Genomic DNA, 26,110 nt, shown 5'->3' with positions numbered 1-26,110 from the left:
CAGTGGAGAAATCCAAACATCACAGCAGCAGAAACGTAGAACAAACGTACGAATCATGGCGGCTGGAAAGCAAAGATGAGCAGCACATGTATTGACTCTCCTTCGCTTTCTTTCGTTTCTCATCTTCCAGCAGATAAACTGAAGCAGCAACAACATAATTTTGGTTCTTTCAAGAAAAATATTTGGTTTTGTGTGGCAGAGTGGTGTTTCTACGGGAATAGGGATGTTATTTAGCGCTCCTTTCTGGGACAAAGCAATGCTTTTCCTGGCTCTGTTTCACACATCCCACTTTAATGGCCTCTAAAGTCTGAAGGTTTTTCTTTCTTCAACGTGAACAACAGGAGTAATTTCTGCAGTTTGTTTCCAAACACAACATTCAAATCAGCAGCTGGTGCAACATCTCAGAATATCTTGCAGGGATTGCATTTTTATATAGTAAAAAAAATCACAGCGAACTCTGTGGCAAAGTGTTGCAGCCTTTGAGGAACAGTTGTCTTCTTCAGACCGTTGGCTTCCAATGTTTACACACCTATTCCTGTTTCTAAGCAGCTCCTTCAGATGTCACAGGGGTGACTTTACCTGTGTTTGGTCGAGTTTAAATGTTGCTTTTCACAAACAAGGAGATTAAATCCAGCTTTAAAGCGGAAGGCTGACACACTGCAAAAAGGGAACTAAATGCAAGTAAAATTTTCTTGAAATTTGTATATTTTTCCTTGATTTGAGCAGCTAAATAAAACTATTCTCCAATCAAGTAAGATATTTGCACTTAAAATAATAACAATTAATCACCATCATCTTATTTCAAGTGCAGTATATCTAATTATCTTATTTTTGGGGTAAAAAATATTCATTCCATTGGCAAATAGTCTTATTTACCTGCTCAAATGAAGGACAAATCCACTAATTTCAAGAAAATTTTACTTACCTTGGGTACCTTTTTTTCAGTGCTGTGGCTGTTGAATTCATTTTAAACTGCTGGCAGAAGCAGAAACAACCCTGCAGGCCAGAAATGTTCTTCATCACTGAGAATTAGTTTGAAAAGTTCAAGGTGGATCCAGAGAAACTACGGCTCTGGTTTCAAGAAAACGCAGTTATTTTTCCACAAATCTTGGAGATTTATTGAGATAATAAAACGTGTTTGAAAAAGCACAATAAGATTTTAGCAACAAAGATGTGTCTCCAGTAGAAGTCTGGACGCATCAGCAGATAAAGTCGTTTTAAATTCAGTTCTTATCCTCTCACAGCTTCTGAAACCTGAGACACACGAGTTGATTTGATATTTTAAAGTGTCCTGAGAGCATGTCTGGTGGAAATATAAACGAAATAGATTGAAATTTGGATGGAGGGTAACGACGAGCTACACAAATTGGCACTAATCTTTTAAAACCTACAAAAAAAAGGAACAAAAATTAAAACGTGGGAAGAAAGGGACAGGAAGCAGAAAGTCTGTGAAGAACAGAGAAGACATGCAGTGATTTCCAGCTCTGCTCCTCACCTTGGAAACTTGTCCCATCTGGAAAAGCTCCACTAAGACCCGGTCCTACCGAGCCCGAGGATAAAGATTTCCATCCATGCGTTGAGATTTAAAAAGATGGCCGTCATTCAGCTTTCTTTAAATTCTTTATGCCAGATTACCCTTTGGCCTTTAAAGACTCAAGCGTGGCTCTGAATCTCATATTTCTGTTAGAAGGTGAAGAATAAAATCAGATTAATGAAGTTAATGTGCATAGAATGTTTTTTATTATTCCTTAAATAGGTCTACTGTGACAAAGTTAAAGTAAAATCACTTCGTCTTTCACAATCATGGACCTGAAAACTATTTAGATTTAGTGCATTTCATGATTTAATTGAACGTCTGGTTTTTGCAACATGAAAGGACGCTTTAGCAGATCTTTTAAAGGGATCCTAGAGTATGTAAACTTCTGATTTAGATATAAAATTCCCTAAAAAAACAAAAAACGAATTGATTTCATTATTCTAGCAGTGAATAAATGAACAGTTCTATACTTTCATGCGGTATATTTATATATCCAATTGCAGATGCATCTCTCTCTCTCTCTTCCTCTCTTTCTCTCTAGATAGATAGATAGATAGATAGATAGATAGATAGATAGATAGATAGATAGATAGATAGATAGATAGATAGATAGATAGATAGATAGATAGATAGATAGATAGATAGATAGATAGATAGATAGATAGATAGATAGATAGATAGATAGATCTAACATTCCTTGTTTGAGCTGGAATTTGCTAAGAGACATTTAACCCAGCATTAGAGATTTAGCTGAATGTGCGTTTACATTTAAACCTGTTTGAAGTCGATTTAAACTCCAGGCTGGAGTTGCTACATTTATTACCTTTAATGGATGAAACATTTCTCCAGTTAGCTGAAGTCAAAGATCTTGTTCAGATCAGTAAATTATCCAAAGACTTTTACAGGCAGCAGTTTAGTTTCTGGGGAACTTTTATCAGATTTTCCACAGTTTCTCTTATTTAATCCTAATATGTTGTAGCTCTTTACATCAATGTTACTGTTTAAATGAAATATCTAAGTAAAACTCTTTTCTTTCTTATTTTGTTTGTTCCTCATCACCCCGCCGCTGCTCTTCGGTCCAGTTCTGAGCATCGGAGAGGGGGGATTCTGGGAGGGCAGCGCCCGCGGCCAGGTGGGCTGGTTTCCAGCCGACTGCGTGGAGGAGATCCCGGCCAAGGCCACCGAGGAGAGGACCTGTGAGTACCAGCGCCTGGGGCTGCAGGCGGGTTGGAGGGGACAGAGCAGATGTGTTGGCTACTGGATGTGTGACCCAGTTCTGAAGAGGAGGGGAATGGGTCAGAAGACACGCTGGAACCACAAGTATGGACTCAAAACTTAACGTATTCATGAGTCTTTAATTTTTTAAAGTGGAAATGGAAAAGATCAGGCGTGTCAGCGTGTTGGTTGGCCCCTCCCTCGCTGTTAAAGCGGCCCTGACCCGCGGACTCCTCCAGAACCACTGGTAGTCGTGAGGTGGGGCCTCCATGGACTGGACCTGTTCCTGCAGAGGAGATCTCCTACAGTGCACTGCAAAAACAGAACTAGAAATACGTAAAATCTTCTTAAAATTAGTGTATTTGTCCTTGATTTGAGCTCGTAAATAAGATGATTTGCCAATAGAATAAGATTTTTGGACTTAAAACAGGAACAATTCATCTCCATCATCTTATTTCAATATATGATTATCTTATTTTAGGAGACAAAATACTCATTCCATTGGCAAATGATCTTATTTACCTGCTCAAATCAAGCATAAATACGCAAACTTTAAGAATATTTGACTTATTTTTAGATCCGTTTTTGCAGTGTGAGATCTGGAGGACTTGGAGAAAAACACCGATTCATCCGGCTAACCGAGGCCACGACCTTCAGGAAGTATCATGTCCATGAACAGGAAGCAGCGGGTCACAGAAACAGACACACGGCTGCCGGACCGAGCGTTTCCCAGCAGAACATCGTCCCAGAACCACCTTCTTCCATCGCTGGGCCAGATCAGGCAGCGTGGCCTCCTGACTGCTCCCCATTCGCCGTTTTTGTGTAACTCTCTTCTAAAATCTGCACAAGCTTATGTTTCTTAGAGAGACGTCTTGATTTAAACACTCAGCGCTCATTTGTGAACATTAACTTCCAACCTAAACATCGTCACGACTCTAATTGGGCCCACAGAAGCAGTTCTGTGTGTGACGGCACGTGGCTTGTGTTTGAGCTGCATGTGTGTCTCCTCGTCTCTTCCCGTCTCCCCCAGGCTGCCGTGTGTCGAGCTTAGCGCTAAATTGCCCTGCTAACTCAGCTGTGCTCTTATTTCCTATGGGGGCTAGCTAATGAACATGTCACGCCATGCTCCATCCCCCCGTAAACGTTTCCGCGTCCATACGTTCGCTTTGTGTGCGCTGAAAGTCTGCGAGAGATGTCTTCCGTCTCTCCGCTCCTCTGTTTATTCTTGCCGTGTTTAATTATTGAGATCAGCGCCAGGCGCAGCAGCGCTGTACAGTCAGCTCCAAACATCCATCAGCTCTCTCGGCCTAGCTCTGCCCCCCCCCAGGAGAACGCCGAGGCAGAGAGGCTCTGGTTCTTCCGTCTCTCTGGCCGTTTGCCTCCGTCTGTGTGGCTCACTTTAAAGTTTAACCCAAGGCCATTGGCACGAGAAACCCTCCCCCATGCGGCGCCGTGTCCACACTGCCCCCAGGTCTGCCTGGGAAGAAAAGCCTGTCAGAAAATGGGAGCACAGTATGGTGCCCCGCAAAGAGCCGTTCAGAGCTGGCTCGGTGGAGGCCATGGGTCAGCGGTGTGTGTGCCTGCGCTCGCGGCTCACTCAGAACGTATATTTCTGTGTTTTACCGCCACAGCCAAGACTCTGACGTACAGTAGGCCGTAGAAATGGGTTGGAAATTAATGGAAGTCCAGGCGAGGTCTTCAGTAACCAGATCAGCAGCTGTCCTCTTCCTGCAGCAGCACATCCAGCGTCCTCCACACTCTTAGGCTCCCCTGGTAAAAAAAAAAAAAAAAATGTGTAAAGGACGTTCAGGTGGATCCGTCATCAGGGGTCCATTTCTCTCAGCCACTCCTCAGCATGGGAAACACAAGAGAACATGCAGTTACAGCAGGTCCTGATGAGACAGACGGATGTTAAACAGCTGCTTCAGATGTGGCTAAAGTCAGAGCAAAAACTGAAAGGTTGGTTAGTTTGCCTCTGAAACGCTTCGTTGGTGCTTCTGCCTCCTTACGCTCTGTCGCAACAACCCAGCCAGAGTTTCTGGCTTCAGCTCACGGTGCTGCTGACTGGACCAGATCTCTGTCACCGGCTGAGAAGTGCTGCCGAGTGGCTGTTCATGCACACACACCTGCAGCCAGAGCAGATCTGCCCAGGAGGAGGCAGGAGATCAGACCCACAGATCACACCCACAGATCAGACCCACAGATCAGACCCACAGATCAGACCAGGTCTGTTTTCTGCTCCGGATCCGGGCAGAAAACGTTTTTGTCGGCTGCCGTGTGTTTGGGAAAGTCGGCATTTCAGCCACGAAGAGATCCACGGAGGGATCTGATGGATGGAGAGCGATGCAGGAAACGTCACAGGCAGCTTGGTGGTATGGACCCAGGAATCCTGCAGCAGGGCATCCTAATAAGAAACTCGCACCGCCTCCACTGCTTCCTGTTGATGCAGCGGAGCAGCGGCTCTCCTTGGAGCTGAGGCCGGGACCGTTCCCTGACTTGGAGCGAGCGGCCTCCTTTTTCAGGTTTTGATGAGCGGAGCACCGGCCAACAGAACCACATCATCAGCGCAGAGGGAGAAACATGCACATCGCTCTGTTTTTAATTACAGTTAATTTGCTCTCTGTGGTTTCACCGGTCAACAAATCTGACCCACTTCTTTACATCCAGCCATGCTTTGCTTGGAATATTAGCTCTGGATGATCCAAGGAAACAAGCTGATTGCAGAAGAAATGATTAAACATTTAAAGCTGCCAGTGAGTTTTGTAATTATTCAATACCTACATCATCATTTATTCATGGAGCGTGGAGAAATGAAGTCCCTTTGTGCGTCGTTCTATGTGTAGTGAATAGTTATCAGGGTGTTAGGGACGGTGGCTTTGACCAAAAGGAGGATTTTCATGATTTTTACATTAATGTTTAGAGTTTACTGTAACATTTTCGGTTTATTTCTAAATTCTGATCACCCTGTATGAGCGTAGCTTCTTCCCTCCTCCTTTCTTGAACAGACACACAGAAACTCACACATGCTGATTTAACTTAAATGCGTTCTAATCCCTCTAATTGAATAGAAGTGATGCAGGCGGATTAAGGCCTGCTTACACGCGCTCTGGTCCGGACCCTCGGCTGGATTCTCAGGGTCTGTGGAAGTGGAAACAGGAAACAACAGCAGCAGATTTCCATTCATTAGCTGATCTGGTTGATAGTAGCAGCCGGTGGGCATTTTCCCCTCAGCAGCTCAGTGGAGCGCAGTCTGACCTCCGTAGTGAAGCGACGTCTTTCTTCAGATTCTCTCTCTGGAGCGTGTCTTGTGCAGATTGAATTGCAGTTGTTGTTGGTTTTTTCCTCCAAGAGAAAAACTCCATTGTTTTAGTAATGATGTGCTGCAGCTGCAGGAACGATGATGAAGACCTGGAGAAGTGTGACTATTTCTCCAGTTTGGAATAAAATGAAGTTGGCTGCATTGTTTGTACCGAATCAGCTTTTATTTGGGCGTCCTTTAGATTTCTTTAGAGCTAAATGGAAATCAGGCTGAATTTTTGGGCTTCATCTTCAAAAAAACCAAAGGAAGAATGAAAGAATCTGCCGGTTTCTGCAGGAACCCAGTTCAGACGGGCAAAAGTGAGGAAACTTTGGGTTGTTCCAGCGAAGGTTTCATCATTTGGGCAGCAATGTGATTTTCCTCTAACATCCTTTATCTTTGACATTAACTTGTGTCAGGGACTTTGTCCACAACGATGCTCCACGTTTTGGTTCTGATTGGCCTATAAATGACTTAAATCGTATCAATTAAAGGTTAATTTCTGAGAGAAAAACAACGACAAATTACTTTATAAGTTGCTCATGTGGAACCATAAAAAACCTGCTGAAGAAACGTCTTGTTTAGTTACCATGTCTTAACTTTAAATGTAGCTTTTCTTTTCATTTTGTGTTTTTACACAGAAGTCTTTGATTTTGTGTTAAAAGTCTGAGCCGGTGTCATTAATGAGTCTTGATTATAGCTGGGACCTTCTTAATCAAGACAGCCTGAGCAACTTAGCAGTTATTTAACATTTTCTTTATTTCCCAGACAGAGAAAGTGTCTGATTCTAAACTCTTCTGGCACATTTGCTTTCCCTGCAGACCCGAACAGCCGCTCTGCCTTCTGGAGGCCCCAGAAAGCTTAAAAGAAAGTCATTTAAGCTTCTTTATCAGATACATTCAGATTTCATGTGCTGCACCTGAATATAACTGTGGGAAATATTCAATTCATTTTAATGCTAACAACAATCAAATATCCAGGTTTTATCATGGCTAAATGCAGCTTGAAGCCTGTGTGAATAAAAACTGATGACTCTGCTGTTTTGCGGCTCTTTTACCAGACTAATGTGATCATTTTGCTGCATGTTTATGTGCAAATCTTTCCTTCCTCCTGGATAAATGTCTGTAAACGTGGCTGCAGAGCACGGTTCTTTTAATTCCACTAAACCTTAGTTGCAACACGGAGCTTCACAGTTTTTCAGCTTCAACTTAGCCCATAAAGTCCAAACCAGGTTCACACAGCAGCTTTGAGATATTTATATACCTTTTAATTTGCACATAAGTGAAAATTAAAGCATGAGAAAATTAAAATATTGAATATTATGTTAAAAAAAACACTAATGGAGGCATACACACCAAAAATAATTTATATTAGATGCTTTACTAAATGAAGCGCTCATTAAGAAGCGTGAAGCTTCTTGCTCAGGCGGAGAAGTTTAAGCGCCTTTTGCACAAATAATCACAGAACGAAGCAGGAAATGGACAAGATCAAGGCTCCGTCTGCAGGAACGTGGGGCGCTGCTTCAGTCCATCATGGTTAGGAGGGAGTGGAGCCAAAATACAAATATATGCATCTGATATGGATGTCCCTATGTGTTCTGACCCTCACCTACATGGTCCCCAGCATCCCAGACACAAGCAGCCAAGCAAGACGCGTTGTCCAGGGGAGCTCCGAGTAGAGCCGCTGCTCCTCCTCGTCAAAGGAGGCAGCTGGGACTCCTGATCAGGATACCTTCTACCCCCCCAGGCCAGACCCAGAACGTTTAGAAGGGATCATACATCCATTCTGGCCCAGGATCCCCCTGGATGAGCTGCAGAGTGGGACGGGGAGACGGATGTTCGGGTTTAACTCTTGGAGCTGCTGTTTGAGCTGTCAAAGCATCCTGAGGCAAACGTCTCCATTTCCTACCGGAGAAACCTGCTAACAGAACCGAAGCTACAAAGCTAGCTCAGAGGTTCAGTCACTTTGCTTTCCAAATTTAAATCACTTTTCAGCACCACATCCTCAACTACAGCCAGAAATATCTCGTCACACAAAAGGGAAATCACACCAATAAAGACCGAAGTAGCCAAACAGCTGTAATCGTGTTCCAGATGTGCAGCCGTCCACAGCCACTCCCACTTCACACATCCACGCTGCTCCAAATTCCCCCGTCTCATTCTCACGTCTTTCCCCCTGAGCTCAGAGGAAAGAACGAGGCTGAAACGACGAGGAGAGCCGGGTTAAGGAAGGAACCCAGAGCAGAACCAGCGACCGCTCACAGAACGGTGATACGACCACAGACGGAGCCGCCGCACATGTTTTCACACAAATACGAGCACTCTGTGTTCTGAGGAGACACATGGCCGCTGCGTCCCCATTGATCTGTGACCATAGCAACCAGCTGGCCGTTGCTATGGACCGTGGCGACGCTGCGGACGTCACATTCCCTCCTTTCTCTTCGCTCCTCGCCGCCAGTGTTAACTTTTCTTTATTTTCGGTGAAACAAAGACGGCTAAAAGCTCGTAATCCTCCCCTTTATTTTTATCTGCCTGATCTTTAACGTCCAGCCACGTCTTCCTCCTCCGAACCGACCTGAAGCATAATCAGGGAGGAGGAGGAGGAGGAGGAAAGGCCTTCCTGCGAAGATGACCTAAACCGGATCAGATGAGCTGCGGTCTCGGTGAAAGTCTGACAGCTGGTGTGAGAGAATATGTGAAGAAAGGACGGAGAGGGAGGGAGCTGAGGGGAGGAGACGACGCTTTATCTGACAAACACGTGAGAATAAGGCGGGCCGGGGGTCACAGCGGGTCGGGTCTATTTAAACTCGCCTCCTCTCTTGTTCTGTCTACAAAATATCATATCATCAAAGTTTAAAATAAATAACCTGTCACAGGCTGAATCCCTGATAGTGAGAAGAAAAACGTCTGGAAGCTTTATGTTTTTCATCTTCCCCTTACTGCCTGTAGGGGGCGCTACCGAGGATCATGTCAGTCCACTGTATCCCTCCTCTTTGGTCCCTGTGTGGTTTTTCTCTTCCCTGTGATGTATAATTTGTTGATTAATCCTGGGCTCTGACTTTGGGGCCATCTTGGATTAAAACCTAGCTATGTCCGGTTTTGGCTTCTCCGATATTCTGCCACCGTCTTAACAGCCGCAGAAAACTCCCCAGGCAGCCAACGGCCCCTGGAAGGGATGGAGTCACTGCAGAGAACACGTTTCACTGGAATATTATGAAAAAAGATGATTATTATAAACCAACAGGACCTCAGCAGGTTTCAGCATGAATATTTTTATTTTTAATTAGTTGTTTTGTGTTTATGACCTGGACACTTCTGTATGTTTTTGTAGAGCTTTTTTAGCAAAACTATATGGATGGATGGATGGATGGATGGAAGGACGGAGAGAGGGATGGATGGATGGATGGATGGATGGATGGATGGATGGATGGATGGATGGATGGAAGGAAGAACGGAGAGAGGGATGGAGGGAGGGATGGATGGATGGAAGGACGGAGGGAGGGATGGATGGATGGATGGATGGATGGATGGATGGATGGATGGATGGATGGAAGGAAGAACGGAGAGAGGGATGGAGGGAGGGAGGGATGGATGGATGGATGGATGGATGGATGGATGGATGGATGGATGGATGGATGGATGGAAGGAAGAATGGAGAGAGGGATGGAGGGAGGGATGGATGGATGGGAGGGATGGATGGATGGATGGATGGATGGATGGATGGATGGATGGATAAATGGATGGATGGATGGATGGATGGATGGATGGATGGAAGGAAGGACGGAGAGAGAGATGGAGGGATGGATGGATGGATGGATGGATGGATGGATGGATGGATGGCTGGCTGGCTGAGCGAGGTCTGGATTGGGATGGGTGGATGGAGGAAGGCCGGAGAGCGGGATGGAGGCGGGATGATGGATGGAGGGAGTGATGGATTCTGGCTGGTGGATGGATGGATGGATGGACGGAGGGAGGGATGGATGGAGGGAGGGATGGATGGATGGATGGACGGAGGGAGGGATGGATGGATGGATGGACGGAGGGAGGGAGGGATGGAGGGAGGGATGGATGGATGGATGGATGGATGGACGGAGGGAGGGAGGGATGGATGAATGAAGGGATGGAGGGATGGATGGATGAATGAAGGGATGGAGGGATGGATGGATGGATGGATGGATGGATGGATGGATGGATGGATGGAGGGAAGGAGGGAGGGATGGATGGAGGATGGATGGTCGGAGGGAGGGAGGGAGGGAGGATGGATGATGGATGGATGGATGGAGGGAGGGATGGAGGGCTGGCTGGATTGATGGCGGGATGCGGGCTTGTCTGGCTGGCTGTTCGATGTCGGGCTGGCGGGAGGGCGGGCTGGCTGCCTGAATGGCTGGATGGCTGGCGGGCGGGAGGGCTTGCTGGCTGGCCTGGCTGGAGGGAGGGAGGGCGGGAGGGCTGGCCCTCGGTCGGGTTCTTGCTTCTTTCTGGAGGTTTTGCTGATGGATGGCCTGGCTGGATGGCTTATGGCTGGCGATGGATGGGGCTGGGCGGCTTGTGGATGGATGGAGGGTTGGCTTGCTGGATGGATTGGATGGCTGTGGAGGCTTGCCGGAAGGCGGGATGGATGGCGGGAGGGTTGGATGGAGGCCCGAGGGGCTGGATGGATGGATGGAGGGATGGATGGACGGAGGGATGGATGGATGGATGGAGGGAAGGATGGATGGATGGATGGAGGGAGGGAGGGATGGATGGATGGAGGGATGGATGGACGGAGGGATGGATGGATGGATGGATGGATGGAGGGAGGGAGGGATGGACGGATTGATGGATGGATGGATGGAGGGAAGGAGGGAGGGAGGATGACGGATGAGGAGGATGGAGGAGGGAGGAAGGAGGAGGGAGGGATGGGAGGGAGGGGATGGATGGATGGAGGGATGGAATGGGATGGAGGGATGGATTGACGGATTGATGGATGGATGGATGGATGGAGGGAGGGAGGGAGGGAGGGAGGGAGGGAGGGATGGATGGATGGATGGATGGACGGAGGGAGGGAGGGATGGATGGATGGAGGGATGGATGGATGATGGATGGATTATTGGATGGAGGGAGGGAGGGAGGGAGGGAGTTTTGTAAGACGTCTAACTTGATTTCTCTGACCCACACCTCTGTCATGGGGGGCAGATGTAAGATGGGGGGGGGGGGGGGGGGTTCTCTCAGGGCTCGGTCCGACTCAACACGTCAGAACCTTTCAGTTCTGGTTCTGTTCAGGATGAACGTCTGTGAGCTTCTTCACAGACGTTCTCCGTTAAAGAACCGCAGCTCTCAGGCGGCATCGACTGGACCGCGGTACTGATCCGGTTCTGGTGTGATTTCTCTGCAGATTCCCGAGCGGACCGGGCCGACAGACGGAAGCTCTTCAGACATTACACCGTGGGCTCGTACGACAGCTTCGACGCGTCCAGGTGAGCCCGGTTCTCCTGCAGGTCTAAAGAACCTGGTTCTTTCCTTTCCTCTCCTGCTGGGTTCGTTCTCTCTTTTCTTTCCTGCCGTTGCTCAGAAAAAGGAAACTCTGTTCCAAATGTAGGATTGGGCCGAGCCGTCTCGGTTTCTGGAAGTGAAGGTTTTTGTCTAATGGTACCTGACGTTGAATCCCGAGGTTCCTCCATTCATCTTCTCCTGCGTTACTGAGCTGAGGTCTCCTCTGCTCTGCTGTCACATCCACTTTAAGGCGGCGTCAGCAGCAATGGAGATAGATGAGCTCTCCTCCGGATCACACACATATCCACTTAAATCCTGCTTCTCCTTTCAAATACCATGCTGTAGAAGAATCAGTCAGTCAGTGGCCTGAGTGGAAAGTTCTGACCCAGTCCTCCAGAACCCAGTCGTCTGTCCGGTCCCTTACATCCGTCCAATTTTTTAAACCGTTCCAGCGACAGTCTGCGTCTGTGGACGCTCTTCTGGACTCAGTTTATTTCACCTGACCGGTCCAGTCAATCAGGCCCAATCAATCAGGTCCAATTAAACAGGTCCAATCAATCAGGTCAAATCAATCAGGTCCAATCAATCAGGCCCAATTAATCAGATCCAATCAATCAGGTCCAATTAAACAGGCCCAATCAATCAGGTCAAATCAATCAGGTCCAATCAATCGGGTCCAATCAATCAGGTCCAATTAATCAGGTCCAATCAATCAGGTCCAGTCAATCAGGCCCAATCAATCAGGTCAAATCAATCAGGTCCAATCAATCAGGTCAAATCAATCAGGTCCAATCAATCAGGTCCAAACAATCAGGTCCAATAAATCAGGTCCAATCAATCAGATCCAATCAATTAGGTCCAATCAATTAGGTCCAATCAATCAGGTCCAATCAATCAGGTCCAATCAATCAGATCCAATCAATCAGGTCCAATTAATCAGATCCAATCAATCAGGTCCAATCAATCTGATCCAATCATACAGACTCAGATCCAGTCACACAAAGTTCAATTAAATATAAATTATAACACATTCAGTCAACTTAGATTTACATGCCAGCTGGTAAAAACTAAGGAACTCCAGCCGTTTGCTTTGACTCATTCATTTTGCAGCAATCCCCCGTGAGCAAGCATGTGGCGACAGTGGAACGATTTGGAACCATGTTGTTTTAACAGCAAACATCCTCCATTAGAACCAGGAAAACGTTCTCCAGCAGAACCAGAACAAGATTCTGGGTGCCTTTCTGGAAAGATTGGCTCTTGTTTGAGGACAGAACGGTAGTTTCAGGGAAACATTTAGCGCTGAGGCACGGATTGGTATGGAAAGAAAAACAAAGAGTACTTAATAATAAGATAATAGCAGCAATAGCAGCTGAACCCAGAAACATGTGACCAAGGAGTACTTTTTAAAAAAAAGCCGGTGAGGATTCCAGCCTTTCTGCACAGCTGATACACGCCCCTGCTCAGGGACTGCTGAGCATCTACATTTATATATCATCTAAACTTAGTGAAGATAACTTTTTTATTTATTTATCCCTCAACTTTCAGACCAGCAACAGGCAGACTGAAGCCTGAACGCCATTGGTCAGTGTAAAAATAATTTAAATGTATGTTTTCCGGCTCAGAGGGATGTGGTCCTGGTCTCTGATCACCACTGTAAACAGGATTTAAACTCAGGACTTCTAAACCGGCAACCTTCAGGGTCTTTTCACACTGAGGAGTTGAGCACCTTTAAAAGTTTGAGCTCCAGCTCCTCCATGTGGGTCAAGGTGAAGCATGTCTGCCATGTTTCACCCAGCAGGGATGGAACCGCTCGGCCAAATGTGGAACGTGACGTAGACTGAGGGTCCAAATGTTCCCCGTTCTGTTCAAACATCCCTAATGGATCCCTCACTTTTTGTTCCTTTCATTTTGTGGAAAGCTGAGTTTCTCCCATCAAGCAGTTCTTCCCTCTCTAGAAGTGGATGTGTGTTGTTTAGCTGCCAGCGGGGCCGTTGAGTTGTACAGAGGAAGGAGGAATTGCTGCTCCTCTGTGTGAATGTGGCCAGGCGGCGGCTGATGGAAGCAGACCTGCAGGTAGAGACGATCCATCACTGACAGCAGCGCGGCGATCCCGACTAACGCACCGGAGGACACGAGCGATTTGTGTCCTAACGCTGTACGGACAGGCTGGTGAAGACATTTTAAACAGGATCTACTCCCAGTGTTATTCTACATCCGTCTATTTTATCCATTTAAACTGGAAACAGACAAACGTGTGAGAGCTGAAATTAAAAGAGTAGGAAAGCTGCATTCAGAGGTTTTGATCCGCTTTCTCTGGCAGACACATTTCAGCGACGCACGTCTTGATTTTCTGATATCTATCTGCAAAAAGAACTTCTCCTGACAATGTCCCTGTAGGAGTTCTGGACCCGTTTGGTTCTACCAGACCTGAATGGAGTCTCCCAAAAGGTTCTGCTGGGTTTTAGACAGGCCAGGATGTTGGCTTTGGAAGAAGAGGCATCTGTCCCTCATCCTTATTCCTCCTTTGTCCAGACATTTGGAGACAGACTCCTGAACCACAGCTGGTTTTATATATATATATATATCAAATATTAGCTTTACTTAGAGAATGTTTGAAACTTCTTAGAATATGCATGTTTCTATGTGTTGAACAAGGAGGTGGATTAATCATGCTGTGGGTTTACGTTACGAACGGCTGGATGGAGCTAAGTACGTTTTTATTAAAAAAAATGTAATTTTAATTTTAATGTGTATTATTATTTACATCCCTGTGTTGAGATTTAAAAAGATGGCCGTCATTCAGCTTTCTTTAAATCCTTTATGCCAGATTACTTTTTGACCTTTAAAGACTCAAGCGTGGCTCTGAATCTCATATTTCTGTTAGAAGGTGAAGAATAAAATCAGATGTTGATTTTCTACGCGCATTAACTTCATTAATGTGCGTAGAACTTTTTTATTATTCCTTAAATAGGTCTTCTTTGACATAAAGTTAAAGTAAAATCACTTCGTCTTTCACAATCATGGACCTGAAAACTATTTAGATTTAGTGCATTTCATGATTTATCTGAACGTCTGGTTTTTGCAACATGAAAGGACGCTTTAGCAGATCCTTTAAAGGGATCATAAACTTGTGATTTAGATATAAAATTCCCTAAAAAAAACTAAAAACTAATTGATTTATTATTCTGGTAACTAGCAAACAGGATCTGGATTATCTGGATGTCATTATTGTCTGCGTTCACGTGTGTTTGCCAGGATTTCTTTGTGGTGCCTTGAACTAAAGAAAAATAACTATCTTTGGACAGGCTGATAAAAGAGGAGTGCAGGAAAAATATCAACAAGACTACACATATAAAAGCTGGGATGTTTTCCTAATAGAAGTGCAGCATGTCTTAAACTTTGTCAGGAGAGCTTTGATTGTTAATGTCAGCCTTGCAGAAAAACTCAGCTTTCCTGTCAACTGTTCCCAAGGTTTTTAAGGAGTGTTCGATGCATGTCGATGCAGGAAATCTCCTAGTTTGCAGGATTTTGATGCACATGGAGGATGCGTACTTCCTGGCCGTCCAGATGTGGACCTGCATCCACGATGCATTAGTTCCCTCAGCGGTCCGGAATAAAACGCTGATGATGGCGTTTTATTCAGGGCACAGGGCACAAATGGAAGCAGCCAGCGGGGATGAAACCGTGACTGAGAGTACTCAGAAGAATGCCATTAATGGGTCAGGGGCCCTGGTTCACAATTTGCAGGCACTTTCTTCACATGCGTCGGGTGATGTAAGGAAGGAGCTGAATAACTCCAGATCCCGAGCCTCCTTCCTGGACGTGGAGCGCTGAGTATCTGACCATGCAGGCTCAGAGAGCCGCTCCTCTGGACTATAAATACCCTGCAGACTCCCACGTCGCAGCCCAGAATGAGATGGTTCCCATTTTCTGCCTTGCATCCTGCACGCTCAGCTTTATTTGGAGCGCGTTGGCCCTCCCCGTTTGTTACTGGACAACATGACTCTCTGGATAAACTATCAGGCTGTTTTCTGCACTCTGCTGACCTGTTGAAGAGGCCCGTGTGACAGATTTCAGATTAGCAGAGCGTGATGCTGCGCGTGTGAGGGAACGCTGGGAGATAACCTTCGGTGCATCAGCATCGCTGGCCTCCTTCCTCTCTACACAGATTGTGTTGCTAAGGGAACAGTTGCTAGGATGGCAGTCGCCACTCTTCCTCCTTCATTCTTTCGTCTATTCAGTGCAATCCTCGTACCTAATATAAGATGAATGAGGCCCCCATGCAGCGGTCGCCCCAAGTCATGTAAGCAAACTTAACCTTTGGTTTGGAGCCTCAGCACAACGGGCTGGACCACCATGGCTGCAGGACGTCACAGATGGACTGCACCATTTCTCTTCTCGTGCCTCCCAGAGTCTACATCTTAGCAGGAGGCAGGTTAGTGTTCAGAGCCGAGGAGAAGATGTCAGCTGCAGCAGCTTACAGCTGAGTCAGACTTAACGAGGCTCCCTTTGCCGTTGGAGGAAGCCGGCTCTGGAGACGCTGCTCCGTCGCCTCATGGAGGATTCCTCATAAACACAGCTGCAGCTGCAACAGCTGCCGGTCGTACACATCGCTCCAACAGACGCCCGTGTCTGTGTTCTCTTCTGCAGACTGCAACTGCAGGATGATTACAGTTTTATCTGTTCTGTCACTGATGATAAAAAGACTTAAAGGATTTGTAAGCAAGCAATGATTTAAACGGAAGCTTTAGAAGGTGCAAGCAGCCCCGGGACTCCTGAATTACAGATTATACACTTGGAAGTGGAGCTGCTTATCAATGCATTAAAGATACAGCTCGATGAAAAAGAATGCAATCAAAACAGTAATTAATCTCAGTAATTCAACTGGAAAAGAAAAATATAACTATTACTTGCAGTCATACACTTCAAGTATACTTTTGATGATCCCTGGTTACAGCCAATGAAAACCCAAAATATGCTTCAAAAACGAATTAAGAGACAATATCAGATTAATTTAGATAAACAGAATTGTGAGCATATTGAGATGTATGTCAGTGTAGTGCACAGAATATGCAACCTGCACTGGTTTGTGCTCCTCCCTGACTTACTGCATTAATGCAGCTTCTCATGGAGGTGGTCAGCATGGATGCTGTCTTTGAATGGGGGTCTCTTCACATTTCATGGCTGCAGTTATCCGTTACTTTTACAGCTTTTTTGACCCCTCCTTCCTTCAAATCACCTTCCTGTTAACGCGCTTCGATAAGGGACTCTGTGAACTTCAGCTTCTAGTTTTTAGCAATGACATAATGTGAATTACCCAGACGGTGTCAGTGATTACTGAATTCATGTCAAGACAGTCTGATCCCATCATTGCATGGACCATTATATGAGATTTATCTATTAAAATAGTGTTTAATTAATCCAATGTAATATTAAAATTTTCTCAGAAACTGAATTTGTTTTTGAAAGCTCTGATATTCCAAATTGATAGAGTCAAACGCTTTAAATCTGACTTTCCAGAATGCTTAAAATGCATGAGTTTCAGTTTTAATTGAGTTACTGAAATAAATGAGCTTTCCAATAAAATTCTAAATTAATTGAAGCATGCTTCTTTAACTGGTTGCAATCCGTTTAATAATTAAAAGGCAAGGCAAGTTTATTAATAGCACTATTCAGTAACAAAGTGTTTAAAAGCTCACTGTATTTGCAGTAGATGTTGGAAATGCTAAGAAAGTAGATTATAAATGAAGCAGACCCTCGGTCAGAGCCCTGGGGTACACCACAGGTGATTAGAAATGACTTGGACTGGTTAGGGTGTTAAAAAAATAAAAATGTGTTTATTTTCAATTAAGGATGAAAAGCTGCATCATTTTTTGTTGTTTCCTTTCAATCTGTCAAATTTTTGTTCTGGTCCAAAAAGGCGTTGATCTGAACTGATTGGTTCTGTGTTTGCGCGTAAAGAGAAAATGATCCAAGAGAAGTCTGCGCCGCTTTATTCTCAGTCATCTGATCAGACCGGCGGACAGAGACTTTTTAAGAAGTCAGTAAATGAGTGTGCTGCCTGTCACCCACCCACTCCCACTCCGTTTATCTCTCCGCCGGCTCTGTTGCTGTGGTTTCTCATTGCGGAGCTCTCGGCGCACCTCACGCCGCTCCACGCCGCTTCTCCTCCGCCACCTCCCCTCCCGAGTCTGGTCTCCCACGGCGGGGAGCCGCAGCCTTCCTCCCCGCCTCACCATGAGCCTTTAGCCGCCTTCGCTCCAGACGGATGTCGCGTCTCCCCGAAGGCGCCGCACTGCCGCACCGCCGCGCGGAGCCTCCGCAGCAGCGGCAGCAGCGGACGCGGTAACAGCGCGGCGGATTCCGCTGCAGACGCGGCGAAGCAGCGCCGATTCTTTTACACTTTTTTTATTTTATTTATTTTAAATCTTGTGGCTCGACTCTTTGCCGGAGATGCTGTCGCCGGGCTGCCGGGGCCGCTGCCGCACGGTTTGATAGACAGAGAGGCCGTGCAGAGGAGGAGGAGGAGGAGGAGGAAGAGGAGGAGGAGGAGGAGGCGGCAGCCGCGGTGGTGGTGGTGGTGGTGGGGTGGGGGCCGCCCTGCCCTGCCCCGGCCGGACTAGCTCTCCTCCAGCAGCATGAACCTCCACTCGGGCAGGGCGTCCGTGGCTATGCTGCGGATGATGGGCTGCGCTAACGGGCGCTCTGCTCGGCATCTCCTCCACAGTGACTGCGTGGTGGACGAGAAGACGGTGGTGCTGCAGAAGAAGGAGAATGAGGGCTTCGGCTTCGTCCTGCGTGGGGCCAAAGGTAGGATCATCTTCTCACTTTTAGTCATTATTCTCTATTTTTGTGTTGCTTCTGTGTGACAGCAGCTCTGCAGACGTCAGAAGATCTGACCTGCAAAATGCACGTGCACGTTTGGTTGTTTATGACAGCATCTGTTAAATAAATATTAATCACATTCTATGCACCAACAAATAACTTTATGGCACGGCTGAACTTTGCACAAGCACATCAGCCGGACGCGTAAACCTGCAGATGTCCTAATTGTGCATGTGCACGCTGGGTTGTCTGTGACAGAGCTCATGAAATAATGCTGCATGCTGCACAATCTGTGGTTTTCTACAAATAAGCTTACGCCACAGCTGGGATGTGACCTGGCTGCACGCTGCACATCAGCCCGACGTGTTGACATGTGTCACAGAGACGAGTCTGAATGTTGGACTGACCCTCCGGAGCTCCATGGCATCAGCAGAGAGCGCAACGCTGTGTGGACCGGAGTCTGTTTTTGACATCAGCAATGCAAACATCAGCAATAATATTTAGAAGTGACCCGCAGAATTCCTCCCCATGCATCTGCATGTTGGTCTGTTTACAGCAGGATGCATTAAAGAAACGACGCTGTAACCTCCAGCTTTAGTTTAGACCCACAATTAACAGCATAAATGTGACCTGCCCTGTGCAGCACACATCAGCTGTGACACGCAGAGTTCATCTTTACTCGTGGGCATGCAGTTATGGATGTGGGCAAAATGTTCAACTCTGGTGTTTCTAAACTATTTGGCCTGGGAGAGTAATAACTAGTGAGAAATGAATCGAGCTGTGGTCTTTTAAAAGCTAACCCGGTGTAATTTATGCACCGTAAGCTGCATCCATACCAGTGGAAAGTTCTCACCCCAAATCACAGACTAGTTTCATCAACTTAATTAATCTTAAAATGTTTTCATCTTGTTGTAAAATCAAACGTGTTTTGGCAAAACAAAACTTCCCCAATAACAAACAGACAATGGATCATATTGTGAGAATTCAGCACTAACACTAATTACACAACTGGAGCACAATTAAGAGATGCCTGCAACACTGCAAGGAACTGCATGGAAGCAATATTCAGGTGGCTGTAATATTTTAATGGCCATTCATTCAAACGCTGCTGTTTAACTTATTATCGTGGATTTTGTCGTTTTTTGTCCGCTCCTGGATCTGATCTCAGTGACCAAGATGCTAAAGCTCAGAGAGTGGTTGTGAAAATGGAGGTTCATCAGTTTTACATCAGAAACAACAAACAACGGCATTATTGAAATATGATGTTTTTCTAATGTTTGGCAGAGCAGATGTGCCACTGCAGGGCAACCAGAAACAAAGCGCGTTATATCTGCTTTAACATCAGCGTTGGTCGATGTTTTTAACATACCGGTGTTGTCCCGATAAGTAAACCTGGGCTGATATTAAGGAACGATTTTTATTTCTATCATGTGGTGTTTGTTTGGTCATGTGACAGCGATGCGATGCTGGATTTGTGTTTAACTGAAGCAGTGTGGTCGTTTCTTCACGGTGTAGAAAAATGTATATAATATATATATATATATATATAATATTGTATATCGGCTCTGGTTATTGGCCCAGATGTTCAGATCGGTGCGTCCACAGACCAGCGCTGCCACACTGCTCTGAGCTGCTCCAGAGGTCCATGACATCAGCCCAGAGGAGAACCGCTCCCATTAAACTCCTCTGGAAGGAGTCTTGTGTTCGACACGTCCCCGTCTCGCAGCACCCCCCCCCCCCACCCCCCCCCGCTCATCTTGGCTTGTTGTGATACGAGTGGCACATTCAGGCAGGTTGATACTCCAGCAGGCTGCGAGATGGGCTCTAAAAATAGCCGGTTGGAGCTGCTGCGTCGGTTCCTGTGATGATTCTCGCCGTGTCATAATCCACGTTGCATTCCACTACTGTGCGCCGCCGTTCGATTGGTCGCTGGCGCCCCTCCGTTTGTTCTTCGGAGGCAGCTTCTGTTTTTTTTTGTTTTTTTTTATTTAAAGGAGCAAGAAAGGAGGAGGCAGAGATGGAGGGAAAGAGGGATCTGTCTTGGAAAAACAAGAGGAATGTTCCAGTCTCTGTGACACACACTGACTTTTCCCCCGGAGGAGCGGACCCAGCCGAGCTCATCCTGTGCTGGGGGTGAACAGGAACACACAAACATGCCCTGATGCTTTAGCTGTCACATCAGCTCACATCCTCTTCCTCGCTCTGCATCTCTATGCTGCCTCCACTCCTCGCCCTACCCGCCCCTCCGTCTCGCTCGCTCACACACGCAGAAACATCACAACTGTGTTAAGAACCTCCCATGAGATCTTGGGATGCGCTCGTGGTCTGTGTCTCCCAGTAAGACGGTGAGTTATAGGAAGTGTCACTTGTCACCACTGGTTTCTCCCTGCCACGGGATTCTCTAACCTCCCCGAGAGCGAGCGGGCGAAGGGAGGGCGGGCGGGCGGCAGCGCTGCAGCCGTTAATGAGGAGAGCGCCTCTACCCAGCATCAGTAAAACTGGGCTCTGAAAACTGCTCCTTCCTGCTTTTTAAGCGTCAGGACTGAACGTTTGCTGCAGTTCTCGTTCAGTGTTTCACAAAGAGAACTGGTTGTTGTCTGGGATCGAGTCATTTCTAAAGGCTTTGTGGGTCTGCTTGAGAACCAGATTACACAGAAATCAGACCGTTCCTTCTCAGCAGTTCCTTTTGGTGTTTAAAACTTTGTCAGTGTTTGTATATTTGCATCACTTTTATGGCTTTAATCCAATGTAAACGGCTGCTTGGAAGCTTCAGCAGAACTTTGGACCAACCAGGCAGTCTTTAAAATGACAACCTGCCTTTTTGTTGCTTCCCTACTCTGCTACGATGTTACTTCAGCTCCTCTAAAGACGGAGGAGAAAGGGATTTTCTGATGCAGTTTTAATGTGTGTTTTTCATGCATGCTGTATAAAGTCAGTCAGAATATCTCTAACATTGAGGTGGATCGTTAAAAACAACAAGCTGGGAGAAAATGGGACAAAAAACAGTGCTATAGCATTTATTCTGCTGTTTCCAGCTGCATCGTCACACAACCCAAATCAGGCCTCATCCAGTCCTGCAGCTTTTAGATGCATGCAACACACCCGAGTCCCTCATCAGCATCCGCTCCTTTAGCCCTGCAGAGGCCCGCTAACCAGACATTCATCTGATTCTGGTGTGTTGGAGAGGAGATGCGTCTAAAAGCTGCAGGATGGCACCTCTGCAGGACCGCGCTGGGGCCCCTGGGCCCAGATTGGTTGGTTTATATGAAACAAACATTTAAATGCTTAACGGCGTTGGTGTTTGGTAACATTGGAGTAAAAACACCGGAATCGCCCGAGCTAAGAAAAACGAGCAGTTATTGAGTTACTTTAAATATTTGTATAGTTCATGCAGGTCCTAAATAAAACTAATGATACTGTTAAAAAGATGTAGCTTTATCTAACTTCCTGCACACAGACCGATGCTAGAATGTTGTAGGATTTCAGTTCAGTTTGGAGAAAATCAACGTTTTATCTCAGCTGCTACGGACCTTTAAATGAGATGTGTTAGCAGGGAGAATTACATATTTACAGCAGTTTATGTGCAGCTAAAAAGTAGATCTAATCTCTCTAAAGTTTAATCTCTAAGATGCTACATTTTGCCAAAATGAACCATACTCACTTTTATAGACAGAGATAGAAAAATAAAAAACTTTAACAGCACAATAGAACCAGAATAAAAAGATCTTTGTCAGACTCACCACTTGTGAGTCTGCTTGTTTACAGGTGAGATTCAAAAACCTCACCTGAGGGTTTTATGCAGACGCAGATCATTCCAGAGCTTTGTGGTCACAACAGAAAACGCTGGATAACCTCTCGGTTTCCTCTGGGATTTAGGCCCCACAAGCAGCATCTGGTTAGTGGACCTGAGGGAAGGCGACAGGGCGCTGCAGGTTGCACAAATGTGCTGATGTAAGGCCATTAGGAGAACATTAAAACTGATCCAGACAGAAATGGACAGCCTGTGCAAAGAGGCTGAAACGGGAGTGATGTGCTCCTGTTGTTAAAAAATGCGTTTCTGCATTTTTGGCTAGTGGAAGACGTGACCGAGGGACACGGCTAGGTCCTGGTAAAAGTCGTTTTAGAGAGACGTCTAAGATAAAAAGATAACGACTCTTCCTCAGAGTTAACATGGATAACACACCTGAGGTTGGCACAGAGGGTCCGAATGAATCTCTTATGTTTAACGTTCACTAAAATGAAGAAAATCAATGGCCATCCATGATTAGATGTCACCAAGACAGCCAAGAAGGGGCGGACTAGAGTGAGCATCGGATTGCTTCACCGAGAAATAGATCTGAAAGTCGTCTGCATAGAAATGGTAAGAAATCCCACTTTTAGGTAAAAAAGGTAAAGGGAAAGAAGAGGTGGCCTAAGAATAGAGCCTTGTGGTACCTTGTGGTTGCCGTCTACTACATTTAAGGCAGCGGTGAGATCTAGGCAGACTAGCAGGCCAGTGCAGGGTTTCTGTGTTTTACAACAACTGGGAGGAAAGATGTTACACCTGCTTAAATGTGTTTTCTTGGAAGAAACCCTCACAGGAAGAAAAATGATAATCTCACTTAGCACGCTTACGTAGAAATATGTATTTCATAAATCTGTGCTTTCCAATCGTTTGTGATAAAATAAACTTCCAACCATCACCTCTGTCCCCCTGTGCTGCAGCCGATACTCCCATCGAGGAGTTCACCCCCACGCCGGCCTTCCCGGCGCTGCAGTACCTGGAGTCGGTGGATGAAGGCGGAGTGGCCTGGCAGGCGGGGCTCCGGACGGGGGACTTCCTCATCGAGGTAAGAGCTGCTCCCTGCGCTCGGCTTTGTTTCTGCTGCTGCTGCTGCTGGACTGTCTTTTTGTTCTCCTGCGGGAGCTTTCTGCAGAGAAACTGTTGGATTTGTGTTTAAATCCAAACCGTGTTTGTTGTGCGTCCTGTGGTATTAGAAATAAGCTTCCCGAAAAGGATTTTCAGATAATCATTGGGAGCTTTTGAGCGTTTCTCTACATCATTTTAAACGGTTTGGCTGTTTCTGTGCCGTGCTCCCTGAGTGTGCATTCAGTCTGTCTGACTGTGACTCCTGCAGCTCTTAAAATGGTCACTGTAAGACGGAGGAGAATAGTCTGAGGATGTGGTGGGAGGAATAACACCTGCTGGCTGTCTTTAGAGCCGTGGAGCTCGCTGCAGCTTTGATTTCAGCCAAAGGTTGTCCCGGAAATGTGGGATTTTCCAGAGGTTTAGCAAAGCCTTGCTAGTTTGTTGCCCAAGTTTGCATCTAATTTCTTGTGGAGTGGCTTTAAAACTGTAAAATCAGAGTTAAATATAAATGTGCAGATTTTTAAAGCGGTATCTGTGATGAGGTCATAGACAGAACCAGCGCTGCAGTCTATGACCTGGTGCTGCAGATGTGTGAGGATTTCACTTTTATTCTTCATCGTTTATGATCAAAAATTAGCCCAATTAGCATTAGTAATGTAAAGATCAGTTTATTCTCCTTAGTAGAACCGTAATCTTAACTCAGAGGATCTGGGTTTGAATCCTGGTCTACCTCAGGACGGGTATCGGTGTAAAAACTTTGTCTGTGCTGAAGTAGTAATGACTTGCTGTGGTGACCCCTGATTAAATGGGCTCACTCACCTTAACTCATAGTTAAAAAAGGTTATCCAACATCTCCACAACCAGCAGAGACTGGAAGCTTTCCAGGGCTGAGCTCCATCCGTCCTGTTACCAGTGACAGTCGTCCCCCGCTACACGCCCTGCATTAAAATAATGTTTTCCTGGGTATTACCAGTTAAATAAATAAAATAACAAGCTAACCCTTTCAGCGTGATAATAATACAGTGAAGGATTACAACAGCCTGCTAGACGGGTCATAGTTGCAGCTATACACGACGCTCGGTTCTTTGCTATAAGTTTTCTTTCCGTTCTTTTCCTTTAGCTTCCAGAAAATCCAATTTCTGTTGCCGGATTGGGCTTTTCTGGAGTGGTTGGTGGTCCTGAGTATCAACGTTCAGTAGTTCTTCTCACGAGTTGGCAAAAAAACACCAAAAGATGAAAAACTGTGGTGAAATGTAAATTATGATTGTAATGGAAATAAAAAATTGAGCCATATTTGTCACTAATTGGGACTTCACCACAATAGATGGAAGCGCTGTAGAGAACAGGTTGTTCTGGTCAGACATTGTCTCAGCTTGGCTTTCTGTACAGAAACCGCTCTTCTTTTACATATTCAGCTAAAAGTCATTGTTGAAATCTGCATTCCTCCGTTGTTTGATTATGGGGACATAAAGTCTTAAAAAACTGGATATCATCTACCATCCCACCATTGGATTTATTCCCAATGCCCCTTATAAAACACACCTCTGCCTGTTGTTCTCTCAGGTTAACTGGCCTTCATCACAAACTGGTCAGAACGCTGTCTTCTGTTCATTTTATGAAACCTTGCTAGGTTTTATAACCCTAACCCCGAACCATGCTAGGTTTCACCTCCTAACTTCAATCTGTTACTACAACAGGAATTACCTGCAAGATACGATATGCTTTCCTCCCAACTTATTAAACTGGAAGTTCCTAAAACCAATAACGTCTTGCAGTATTTGTGCGTTTCATCAAACATGAGATTCCGTCTCGTATCGCTCTGGCTTCAACCGTTTGTGTCCGACCCAAAGACGTTTGGGCCAATCACGTTGCAGTATTGGGGTTTAAGGCGGGACATAACGGTGAAGACCAAAGCAGGAGTGGTTGAGCCCACAGCCGAACCTGCATAGACCTGGCAGAGCAGCAGGACACCCGGCTGCTGCTGTCACATCTGATCGTAGGAATCCAACTTTTCTTCTTTGAAGGAACAACAAGAAGAGCCTCAACCAGCGGAACTTGTAGTTTCTCATGACGCCTGCTGCTTAGATTTTCATTTTGTACCGTGATTGGCTAAAACCAACCTTTTGTAGGTGGGCACTAGGTGCCGCTTCGCCCAATCAGCTTGCAGAGTTCTGCTGAATGTCCCTCCTTCCCCCAAACGGATTCACTGGGAACCAGATTGATGATGTGCAGAACTAGAGAGCTGCACATCATCAACCATCAATCTATAACACTAAGTCTTTATTCTGCCTTATGTCTGTTCGCTTCACTGCTGTGAATTATTGAACTTTGATTTAATTTCCTGTTTTTTAAACACAGACTAAACAACGTTTTTAAGGAGGTGTGTAATTGGCTGAATGAACACATTGGTTATTGTACATTAGCAGAGGTTTTAAGTAGGGCTGTGCATAAAAATCGATACAAAGATTAATATCCATGTTTATAAAATCAATTTAATATCAATATGCTGGCTTTCAATAACGATATACCTCCCAACCCATAGGGGGCGTTATTACAGCCACTACTGTTCACAGCGAGGAAGAGAAAGTGAGACAAATTTGCAGATCGGCCGACAGGATTTTAGAAGCCGTAAAATCAGACGTTTGGGACATTTTTGGTTTCTGTGATACGTTAAATGCATTGAACCAAATGCACTTTAATTTCCTGTTAATATATCAGTGTTCAGTTATTGAGCAACATAAATATAATATTTGGCTGGTTTTGATGATTGAATGACTTTGAGCATTAATTTGAAAGTAATAAATATCGATATTGGAGTCAAATCAAATGAAGCTGAGCTTTGTATCGAGTATCGTATCGAATCGGCTCCTCCTAGATGAAACCCAGCCCTGGTTTTAAGTGTTTTATCACTTCCA

General features: G+C 45.7%; 1 protein-coding gene across 7 annotated transcripts in view; it reads left to right on the top strand.

Moving 5' to 3' along the window:
* Positions 1-26,110, top strand: part of LOC105937705 (SH3 and multiple ankyrin repeat domains protein 2) — a 308,586-nt gene that overhangs the window by 231,686 nt on the left and 50,790 nt on the right. For all 7 annotated transcript variants that reach the window (XM_036135850.1, XM_036135847.1, XM_036135849.1 and 4 more), the window contains 4 exons: positions 2,620-2,733; positions 11,424-11,505; positions 18,249-18,331; positions 23,051-23,175. In XM_036135850.1, the coding sequence (XP_035991743.1) occupies positions 2,620-2,733; positions 11,424-11,505; positions 18,249-18,331; positions 23,051-23,175 (404 nt within the window). The remainder of the gene's footprint in view (positions 1-2,619; positions 2,734-11,423; positions 11,506-18,248; positions 18,332-23,050; positions 23,176-26,110) is intronic.

This window comes from Fundulus heteroclitus, chromosome 4, assembly GCF_011125445.2.
Source record: "Fundulus heteroclitus isolate FHET01 chromosome 4, MU-UCD_Fhet_4.1, whole genome shotgun sequence".
Taxonomy (NCBI): domain Eukaryota; kingdom Metazoa; phylum Chordata; class Actinopteri; order Cyprinodontiformes; family Fundulidae; genus Fundulus; species Fundulus heteroclitus.
This window is presented reverse-complemented; position numbering and strand designations above follow the sequence as displayed.